The sequence below is a fragment of the Perna viridis genome, chromosome 4, assembly GCF_037379345.1.
Source record: "Perna viridis isolate PV_CMFRI_1.1 ecotype Kerala chromosome 4, ASM3737934v1, whole genome shotgun sequence".
In the NCBI taxonomy this organism is placed as follows: domain Eukaryota; kingdom Metazoa; phylum Mollusca; class Bivalvia; order Mytilida; family Mytilidae; genus Perna; species Perna viridis.
The window spans coordinates 1,935,947-1,948,163 of record NC_142448.1 but is presented as its reverse complement, the minus strand read 5'-3'; the positions used below and the strand labels follow the sequence as shown (position 1 = coordinate 1,948,163).

General features: G+C 33.0%; 1 protein-coding gene across 12 annotated transcripts in view; it reads right to left on the bottom strand.

Annotated features, from left to right (window-relative positions):
• Positions 1-879: 879 nt before the first annotated feature.
• Positions 880-12,217, bottom strand: part of LOC148618414 (transmembrane channel-like protein 7) — a 31,045-nt gene continuing 19,707 nt past the window's right edge. For all 12 annotated transcript variants that reach the window (XM_088577306.1, XM_088577302.1, XM_088577303.1 and 9 more), the window contains 7 exons: positions 9,818-9,915; positions 8,739-8,852; positions 7,234-7,309; positions 5,845-5,972; positions 5,416-5,589; positions 5,043-5,121; positions 880-4,811 (listed from right to left, as the gene is read on the bottom strand). In XM_088577306.1, coding sequence (XP_088433432.1) covers positions 4,716-4,811; positions 5,043-5,121; positions 5,416-5,589; positions 5,845-5,972; positions 7,234-7,309; positions 8,739-8,852; positions 9,818-9,915 — 765 coding nt within the window. In that variant the 3' untranslated portion in view covers positions 880-4,715. The remainder of the gene's footprint in view (positions 4,812-5,042; positions 5,122-5,415; positions 5,590-5,844; positions 5,973-7,233; positions 7,310-8,738; positions 8,853-9,817; positions 9,916-12,217) is intronic.

Sequence of the window (12,217 nt, the reverse complement as noted above, 5' to 3'; positions counted from 1 at the left end):
CATAGGTATTATCAGCCAATATTTGTAAAAATCAAAGCGTTTGGTACAGGGGCCGATCAAGGACTTTAGATTAAGGGCGCACAGTAAAAATTGTGAGGTTAATTTTTTGAAATATTCTTCTAGGGTGGGTGTAATGTAGATATCTTTTGTGGTAAAATTAGCGAGAAATTAAAGTTTCAACCTAAAACCGCCTCAATCTACCCGACAACCATGCTTTGCCACTGCTGGTATAATTTTTGTTTGCCAAGTTGAATGACGAATAAGGGGTATATTATAAACGGGGAGTGCCATAAATAATTAACATCACCGTCACAGAAATAATATCAGGGCTATCCATTACGTTATAACGACAAATACACATATTTATTTTTCTTGGTCGACAAAATATTTATATTGTGAATCAATGATTGGCTAACAATTAAAAAAAAAGAGAAATCGGTATATCATTTTGTCTATCATCTATCATAAGATGAAACATGTGTGTCTTTTGCTTTTTCATGGAAAAAAGGATGACGCATGACCTATTATCCTTTGCAAATTCTAATAATTTTGACAAGCATCTTTGATACGTCTATTAAAGTTTTGCTGAAATTGTTCACTATATACTTAACATCCACAGTTGCTACCATTTCGCTTGCTTGACGGTGTTAAGACAGGTAAAATTACCTGCAATATTATAAAGGAATGTTGTATGATTAATATTTGAATGAGACAAATTAACGACTGTGAATGATTGTAAGCAATATGTATTTAACTCGGCAACTTTTTCTTTGTTTTGGTTTGATGGTATACATTTTCTTGTAGAATTCTATCAGAAAGTACACTTTTTAATAATTATGCATAATGATTAGCTTTGTCAAAAGTGGGGGTCAAAGTCAATTAAACCATGTTGAATCGTTTATTTCAACATTTCATTGGTCTACAATTTGTTAAGATAATAAGAGCATCAAGATTTTTGTCATATAAACTGTTATCAATTTACTATGAGGCATCTTGGTGATTAATTCAACCATCATTAGCTGTAAGCAACTAGAACTCTTAAAAGTAACACAAACCTTCTAATAAAAAACTTGGAAGTTCATAAGTATCCTGTACTACTTAAAGGTCATCTCTGGTATATGGTGTCATTTTTACATTTCTAATGCTTAAAGAACAGTATATAAGTAGTCCTATAAATATAGTTGAAACATAGATGGAGATGCAAGGTGATTAACTTTGTTTCCAGTACTATATCTATCCCTATTACAGCTAACAATACTGAACTATTTTACTACCAAAACATGTCAAGACAATTTCAATCTTATGAATCAGACCAACCAAGGTACTGTTAGATCTCATAAGAAAATAATAAGAAGTTTTAATTTAATATTTTAAGCAAGAACAAGTCAAGTGCTTCGTTGCACTTCACTTACAGTTAGGGAAAAACAAGACACCATGGACAGAAATTTTTTACTTTAAATGCTAAAAAAGGACAACCATTTGGCTTTTATTTTGCAGATCTTTAGCAAAATCTTCCTACTTTTACAAATTACATTCTTGTTTTTTATTTTTATTTTTTTATTTTTGTCAAGTTCAGCTCATCTTTGATTTCTTTCAACCATTAAGTAGGTTATAAGGAATGAAACCTGTAAGAATCAGGCAAAAAAAAAGAAATGAATCATGCTCAGAAAAAACACCAAAAAAATAACATTGTGGGCACATAGTTTATGGTTTATTAAGGACAATTGACAGTTTTTGTCATCTTAGAAGTGTCAGAGGATGCAGAAAAGGGAGTTCAAAGTTACGATAGAATGATGGGGAAAAGTCAGTTATCTCCCTTTGATGATAAACTTGCAATGCATTTGGTATAATTTACACCTCAAGTTAAAGACACTTAAATAGACATGATCTGCATCTTAGATAACATTTTGATTAAGATTATAAGATTTCTCCTCTATGATTCACCAATGGCAGAGATTTCTCCTCTATGATTTCACCAATGGCAGAGATTTCTCCTCTGATTCACCAATGGCAGAGATTTCTCCTCTGATTCACCAATGGCAGAGATTTCTCCTCTATGATTCACCAATGGCAGAGATTTCTCCTCTATGATTCACCAATGACAGAGATTTCTCCTCTATGATTCACCAATGACAGAGATTTCTCCTCTATGATTCACCAATGGCAGAGATTTCTCCTCTATGATTCACCAATGGCAGAGATTTCTCCTCTATGATTCACCAATGGCAGAGATTTCTCCTCTATGATTCACCAATGGCAGAGATTTCTCCTCTATGATTCACCAATGATTCTTACAGAGAATAACATATAAAGAACTAAAATAACAAATAGTTGCTGCCTTTTTTAGCAGCATCATGTATACAGATACTTCCATACCAGATCATATTTCAGAAACACCATAGAATTGATTTTTACACATTATTAATATTGTTTATTCTGATATAACAATAACAACCAACCACAATAATTGAGCTACAATAAAGAACATACTAGTAAGGCAAAAAACATATATCACACATTTCAATGAGATTCATTGTCATTAGAGAGTAAAGTTGAGAGATTAAATTGGACACTACTTTCCATAAATAACAAAACAGAAATAAAAATAGTATGGACCTAATACATGTGCAATATATTGAAAGTTACACATTTTCAATGTTTTTCATTGTATATGTACAAACATGTGACTGGGTTGTCAAAACAATACCAACTAAAAAAAAATATCTCCCCTTGCATCTACACATCTGCAAAATATAATCAACCTCCATATCGTTAAAATCTATTGGACAGTTTTATTTGAGTTTACGAGGTAATTATAAATACACAAATGGTATGACAGACAGATAGACAGCTGTATGAACAGACTGTGATTATAGTATGTATAAAAATTTTACTTTTTTGGGTAAGAGTAAACAGTTTTACCTGTATCTAGGAAATAATAATAAAAATATAATCAAGTAAAATACAAAAAAACTCACAATTCACAATCAGCAAGAAATGTAATTAGCTAAAAAAGAGCTAATGCCACAGAATCAATGTACCAACTTCACAGTATCTAACAATGCACCAAATTGATTGCATAGTCTGAATGTCAAGGTATTGGCACGTGTTTTTTAAAATTACTTTTAAAAATGGAAGCACATGTACACAATAGGTAACACATATAAGTAAATTTTGATTGTCATTCACCTAGAGCAAGGAAAAACACATGGTATTACTAATCTTCAATATTTAAATGAAAAATCAGATGTTATTGCCTGCATTCATCATTGAAGTTAAAATTGGATATTTTAAATTTGGGATAATGAGAAAACAACATGAATAATATTAAAAATTCCATAAGGTGAATTTTGATTATTGTGATTTAATGTCAAGTCATATTTTTTGCATAAAAAACATCACAATAATTTCCGAATTTACAGTATATACATGTAATAGTAAAACCTCAACCTACAGTCCCCTGTATTCAAATTTTTAAGCATTTTGAACAAATTTAGTTCAAACATAAAGCCTATTAACTTCTGCTTGTACATGTTGCACTGTTTATTTATTACTCTGTGGATAATTATAATTTAACTTTACTACAGTTTATGAAATCAATTATGAAATATTGTCCTGAGTAAAAGTACTTCTAAAGTAGAGCACATGATATGATCAGGGTCAATATTTGTTACATATACTTAATATATACATTATGCACCAAATATTTGCTCAATTTATAACAAGTAGTTTTCATAGATGACTGTCACATTCACCAATTACATTGAATCTGGTGGAAACAGGTTTACAGCTTTATCATAGGCAGAGAAACTATATTGGATTTGAAGAATGCAAGAACAGTAATGGTAATGTAGAAATACGTCTCCAATCACATGATATCTGAAATGCTTTGATAATATATGTATCGTTCTTTGCAGTAACCAAATATAGCTTCTGTTCCCAATGTCACATGATCTTAAGCCTATTGATCTGAGTTGAAGAACTTTTCGGGAACGGAAGTGAATGTGAAAGTTGTCTAATGCACAGTATCTAGCAATTGGCTTATGCATAATGACAGTTATAAATAGTGACGTGATTAACCTGCAGCAATAAGAATACCACTATTTAAATTACATTGTATCAGTAACCCTTTTGTGCAAGCGTCCTTTTTATTTAGCGTCGATGTGCTAGTTTTACACAGATATCGTCTGCTGCAGACTTCATATTGTAACAGTTATTACAATTTTATGTATTACTTAAGTATCTTAAAGGACATAAGTCTATGATTAAATTCTGATATTATTAACCCATAGAATATTTAACACTTCAATGAAATAAACTAAATCTATACATGTACTAACAAAGAATATACTGAACACGAAAGTATAAATTTTAAAAATGTAAGTAATACATGTACAAAATGGGATTTCTATTGACATGAGTATATTGTATAGAAGTTATGATATTTTTCTCCCTGTTTTCATTTTAATATACATGATATTTCATTGTAATTTCTACACAGACTAATTGCCTATATGTTGACTCACATTATATTAACATTAATATAGAAAGGTTAAGTTCATCACAACTTTTCAGTCTTTCTATTTTGAAGAAAGACTTTAGACTGAAGGTGCCAGTTGTGCACGGCAAATCTGACATATATCAAACATTATTGTTTCATTTTTGGCTTTATCCACTGATGTATTGAAGAAGAATTACTCATGTTTCTATGGTAACTACATGGCAGCTGTGTTGATTGTATTCTGGTTAACTTCTGAACTGTCAAGAAATTCCATTACTCTATCCATTAAGTACCTTTTATCCTGTCCTTCCTAAAATAAACATTGTCATATTCTGTTGTTAACTTTTTTTACAAAGTGGATAGGCTCTGTGCTTTCCTTCAGTAAACAATAGACTTAAAAATCTCAAAACTAAAGCACAAAATAATTTTGTATACCAATACCGGTACTTGATTAGTGCTTAAAAGGATTGTGCAAAGAGCATAAACGTCTATTGACAAGTATTTCATTCCTTTCGTAGGTAATTTTTCTATTGATACATACCAATTTAAGTTGATGCTGAAGTACCTTTTCTTTCTTTTTATATCCTTGTCCTAGTAACCAATAGTAATACATTGCTAAACTGAAAAATCAAAGTTAAATCATAAAATGTAAAAATGAAGAAATAAAAATGTTCATCAACATTAAAATAAGGGGACATAATTACTGGTAATATTTTGTTAAAATAATTGCTTTACTTGTCTAAAGAAGGTTAAATCAAAGATAACACAACATTATCTGAACAATTTTCTAAATTTGTTATAGATCATATTATACATAAATATCCTCATCTAAGCATCGCAGTTGAAAGTTTTTTCATGATGAGTTTCATTTTATACATTTTCTCTTGTTTTTACATTATAAAATTGTGACTCACCACAGTAGTATAATAGCAGGAACAAAGAAACCAACAGTACCCAGGAAGTTAACAATAGCCCTCAAAACACTTGGCCAGTTAGCCACTGTATAGGTTACTGTATCAAACATAACAACATTTAGCTCTTTTTCTGAGTAGTTTCTGAAGGGACCACAACTCTGGCTAGGTCGAATACTAAATAAAGAAAATTAACAAATTAAAGCAAGTATACAAAGATTTTTTGTAACAATTCAGGATATTCTGGAGTGAACCAGGGTTAGCAAACACATGTAGAGCCTATTATAATAAAATTTACACCTCAGTGTAATTCAAACCTTTCATCTACTTTCTGAACCAGATTTTATAAGAACTATGATTAACAATAACCCAGCTATTTCCCACTAACTTGTTTGTATACTATAAAGTAAAAAATACATAATATCTACTTACTTGCCAACCATATAGCCAATTGGTGCTGCAGCAAATAGGAATGCCAATAAAAGTACTAACATGAACAATGAGTTTGATCTGGATGTTCTGTATGGACGTTCCTGAGCTTCACAATACTTCAATAACAACTGAAAAAAAAATTAACCATGGTAGTAGAAATGAGAATCGTTGATATGCAAAACTGATCACATGCCTTTAAATTTATTTAAAACAGTTCACCAATGAACAATGTATTACTTAATGATTATAGTCAAATCCATAATTGATGCCCCAAAAATCTTTACTGCTATCTCCTTTAACTTTATAGTTATAAGAATTGTAATAATGAAGTTTGAATATATTTTTATTTGAATTATAAGAGAAGTTCAACTAAGGAATATTTGGTACCGCTTTATTAATTTACAAGTAACAATGTCTGTGAAGTAACTATAGAGAAATTATCCATCAGTAGTGTTTTTCTCTTCAGGAAATTTTAAGTTAAAAAATTATCATTTTTGTGTAACCACTACAAAATGCACTAGGTGACAGATGGATGAACAAGCTTCATTGAGATCAATTAAGTTCCCTTTGAGTTTCCTGACCAAACAAAAGTAAAGGCAAAGAAACAAGAAAAAGAAAAAAAGAAGAATCAGTGAAAAAATAATACAGTGCATCCTCGTTATATCGCCAACTTTTGGACCAGGCAAAATTGTGGCGGTATAAGAGGTTGGGGATATACTAAGGGAATAAATTGTATAGAATCTATTTAACTTCAAGAAAAGCTGACTTAAGAAATTTATGGCAATATCAGAGGAACTGCCATTAAAGAGCAGTGTTATAGCAAGGGAGCACTGTAAATCCCTTCCACTCATGCAGTGGATGGAATTCAAATAAAAATGTCTACATGAACTATAAGAATCCTTAATGTTAAACTTTTAACATTGAATTTTCTGTGTCAATAAACCAAGGCTGCAGGGGTATATGCATAAAATTGGCAAGAATTTGTGATGCAATGATGGTAATGCATCTGTACACCAAATATCATGACCTAGCATAAGGAGTTCATGTTTAAATGAACTTGCCAGAAAACTTAACGTTAAGTTTGTGGATGCAGTTGCCACCTTTGCCGGAGAAGCAAAACCTAAATTTTGCCTTCCATGACTTTTGCTGCAGGTGAGACAAAAATTGTCTAAAAGGTTATGTGAAGGTAAGCTTGGTCTTGTTGGTGTTTATTTTCGAGATCTAATGTCCAGACTTTGTCACAATATGATATCAAGACTTTTCAAAATTTATTCTATATTTAGTAACAGCCTAATTTGCATATTTGTTTAAAAATCAGAAGGAATATCAATTCATATGTACTGGACTTTAAAAGATAACGATTCATTGAAACTAAGTAATTTTACTTACTATTTTGAAATAGAAAAATATCAGAATTTTCAGGAAAGTCATAAATGGAATAAGGGGACTAAACATCATTCCCAACCTGTAAAATAAATACATGTCACAGGTAAATACTGGGACTAAACATCATTCCCAACCTGTAATATAAACACATGTCACAGGTAAATAAGGGGACTAAACATCATTCCTAACCTGTAAAATAAGTACATGTCACAGGTAGATACGGGGACTAAACATCAATCCCAACCTGTAATAGAGATACATGGTATACACAGGTTCATACATGTATGTTGTGTACAAGTTGTAATTTTGTACATGTTATAACTTGAATAACCCAAAAATACAAGTTATAACATGTACAAAAAAATTGCCAAAAAATGATTTTAACTTGTTCAATATTGTCAAAACTGGTTTCACCTCACCAACCCTTTGATTTTTCTCACCTGTGTCCCTATGTTATATGACCCATGTTCATTTATTTCAAGTACACCACCTCTTATATTTCTAACGTCGACTACACCCTTATCTTTGGACAGATTTTACATAATCACCAATATTAAGGACAGTAAGGGTTATCTTTGTTTTTTTTTGTGCTTAATTGTCAACTTGTAGTTGTTGACCTGATAATGCTATTCTTCTAGCTCTCTTTATTGCAGGAACTAAAATCGAAGGAAATGCATTGCCACTCTCAGACAGGCCTCTTTTACGGTGTCTATACCAATTGTCACACAGCTCAGATGCCGTACCAAATACTTCTAGAATGTTGACTTCTGGAGGCTCTGATTCAACATTGTACGATTCAGAAGGTTCATTGGTTGAATGTATCCTAGCTGTCAACTTCTATCTTTACTTACTTGTGTCATAACTAATGATTTTAATCCTGAAAGCTCTTTTATACTAACTTCACATCATAGAATTTCACTCACAAAAAGGGTTTAATAGAGCTCTGGAGTAAAATAAACTGTTTTTGTTAATTAATGAACATCATAGAGTTTACCCATAAGGGTATTTTTTTTTACAATCAGTCAATATGTTTAAGAAGAAATCGGTGTATGTCTTTTTCTAATGTTATAATTAAGTTCTTTCATACTTATCATTTCTTACTGGTAATTTTGATCACATTCCCATTTCTATTTCATTTGACAATTCTTCACATATTAAAGATTCATTTCAATATTGTACCAGTGAAATCATTTTCGAGCAATTTTTTACACCTTATAACATGTACAGGCAAAATTTGTACATGTCAGAACAAGTACAAAATTATAACTTGTACACAACATACAAACAAAATGAGGAACATCAATATGATTAAACCATAGTCTTACTGTAATACCCCTTCAGACTGTTGATTGTAAAGAAATGACAAGACAAACTGAAATTTGTTTTGATATCTAAACCCCTTACAAGTACCCCTTGAAGTAGGGTGACTAGTACTGCTCTTTATTTCAATGTATCATGATAAACCACACACATGTTTCTTAAGAATGCATGCTATTTTTCAAACTTACCAACAAATATTTTGTGAGTATACTATATCAACAACACTTTGTGTCAGATCAAACTCCTGAGGACCAATCATTCTCACCAACTTAGATTTATCTTTGAACTTGCTGTATACTATACTGTAGAGAAAAAAAAATACATTCAAATAACATGTTTGAGATGTCCCCCTATGGTACCTGTCAGCAAAACTGTTCAGTGATTGATAAGGCCGATGTTTTTTGCACAAATAAAAATACTGACACAATTTGGCCTAAGTAAAGAATGCCACATACATGCCATTTATTTTGCTTCACAGAATATACCTATATTTTATTAGGCTACTTCTCTATTTGGGTTCTTTTCTATGCCATAACCACCTGTATTGGCAAAATATTTATGTAATGCCAGTCAAGTGTTATCAGTTATAGTGTTGCATTTGGCAGCTATTTTCATGGGGAACATTTTACTATCCATTGAAAAAAAAAGCCTGAATAAAAAATCCTATTTCTGACATAAGAAAATGATAACCTGACATAAAAAACCCCAATTCTGATATCACTTATGACCAAAACTTATACAGGTGAAAATATAATGCATCCTAAATTTGTAGAAAAAAAATCAAACTAAAACAATTAAAGTTTCCAACTTCTGTTTTAAACATATCATTGATTCTCTGCTTGTAAGATCAACAACTTTGTCATTTCTTCATTGTTCTTATTACCTGAAATTTTCTATCTAAGGCTACTACCGTGGTACACAAACATATCGGTAATTTCCTAAGACAGTGTAATATCAAATCGACTGTAATGTCACTGATAAACAGTTTCAGGACAGAACATAATATCTCGGCCTATGGGAGTCGCTGTAACAATTCTATCTTGACTTCAAAACTGCTGGTATTCTGTTTATTACAGTACTAGGGGCCGCTTTTGATTCAATTGAACCATATTTAATGCCTCCCCTTCCAGGTATGTTAATGCTTCACCTTCTAGGTATGTGAATGCCTTACAATCTAGGTAAATTAATGCCTCATTTTCTAGGTATCTTAATGCCTTACCTTCTAGGTGTGTTATTACAATAGCTTCTAGGTATCTTAATGCCTTACCTTCTAGGTATGTTACCAAACAGTATGATACCACACTCTACTAACAAATCTAACAGCACCAACTTGTATAATTGTTGTCCAACGTAAGATTCCCAACACTGTCAATGTAAAGAAAATAAGTATTAGTATGAAGAATGTAGTCAACATCTAAAATACTGAGAAAAATTTCTCTAATTGTTTTTATTAAACAACAAACAATTTTGGAATAAATTAAATTCAACTATATATAAATATTAAAATAGGAGATGTAGTATGATTGCCAATGAGACAGTCAACCACCAAATGCCAAGCAAAGAACAATTAAACTTCTTCAGGTCATCATACAGTCTTTGATGGGAAAAACCCATACAATAAAGCAAGCTGTGAAAGGCCCAAAAATAAATGATGTGAAACTATTTATGAAAGACAGTTATTTTCACAATTTTGAACAATTAACATCATACAGTTGTTCAAAGATGATTATCTTTGTGTTTCTTCTTTGAAAAATCTAGTTATTTTAACAATTTTGAACAATTAACATCACACAGTTGTTCAAAGATGATTATCTTTGTGTTTCATCTCTTTGAAAAATCTGTCTAATTCATGAATTTTAAAGTAGCAATTTTAAAGTGCGAACAAGTAAAATATACACCATAATATTTTCAAACCTATGTAAAAATCATGACGCTGACCATCTACTAGCATTATTATCACAGTTCTTCACTGACAAAAACCTTAACAACACCTCTTAGTCCAGACCTACGGCAAAGAAATTGAAATTCCATTCCTCCATACCCTATTGGATGCCACAGAAACAAGCTTGCCAGACAACCTCTAGCATAGAAAGTCCAGGCCCAGCAGCTGACCACCTATCATTGCCACAATTCTACATGGATTCAAATCATAACAACACCTCTGAGTCCAGATCCTGCAGCTAACCACCTATCACTGCCACAGTTCTACATAGATACAAACCTTAACAACACCTCTGAGTCCAGATCCTGCAGCTGACCACCTATCATTCCACAGTTCTACATGGATGCAAACCATAACAACACCTCTGAGTCCAGATCCTGCAGCTCACCACCTATCACTACCACAGTTCTACACAGATACAAACCTTAACAACACCTCTGAGTCTAGACCCCGCAGCTGACAACCTATCATTCCCATAATTCTACATAGATGCAAACCTTAACAACACCTCTGAGTCCAGACCCTACAGCTGACAACCTATCATTCCCATAATTCTACATAGATGCAAACCTTAACAACACCTCTGAGTCCAGACCCTACAGCTGACAACCTATCATTCCCATAATTCTACATAGATGCAAACCTTAACAACACCTCTGAGTCCAGATCCTGCAGCTGACCACCTATCATTGCCACAGTTCTACATGGATGCAAACCATAACAACACCTCTGAGTCCAGACCCTACAGCTGACAACCTATCATTCCCATAATTCTACATAGATGCAAACCTTAACAACACCTCTGAGTCCAGACCCTACAGCTGACAACCTATCATTCCCATAATTCTACATAGATGCAAACCTTAACAACACCTCTGAGTCCAGACCCTACAGCTGACAACCTATCATTCCCATAATTCTACATAGATGCAAACCTTAACAACACCTCTGAGTCCAGACCCTACAGCTGACAACCTATCATTCCCATAATTCTACATAGATGCAAACCTTAACAACACCTCTGAGTCCAGACCCTACAGCTGACAACCTATCATTCCCATAATTCTACATAGATGCAAACCTTAACAACACCTCTGAGTCCAGACCCTACAGCTGACAACCTATCATTCCCATAATTCTACATAGATGCAAACCTTAACAACACCTCTGAGTCCAGATCCTGCAGCTGACCACCTATCATTGCCACAGTTCTACATGGATGCAAACCATAACAACACCTCTGAGTCCAGACCCTACAGCTGACAACCTATCATTCCCATAATTCTACATAGATGCAAACCTTAACAACACCTCTGAGTCCAGACCCTACAGCTGACAACCTATCACTACCACAGTTCTACACAGATACAAACCTTAACAACACCTCTGAGTCTAGACCCCGCAGCTGACAACCTATCATTCCCATAATTCTACATAGATGCAAACCTTAACAACACCTCTGAGTCCAGACCCTACAGCTGACAACCTATCATTCCCATAATTCTACATAGATGCAAACCTTAACAACACCTCTGAGTCCAGACCCTACAGCTGACAACCTATCATTCCCATAATTCTACATAGATGCAAACCTTAACAACACCTCTGAGTCCAGATCCTGCAGCTGACCACCTATCATTGCCACAGTTCTACATGGATGCAAACCATAACAACACCTCTGAGTCCAGACCCTACAGCTGACAACCTATCATTCCCATAATTCTA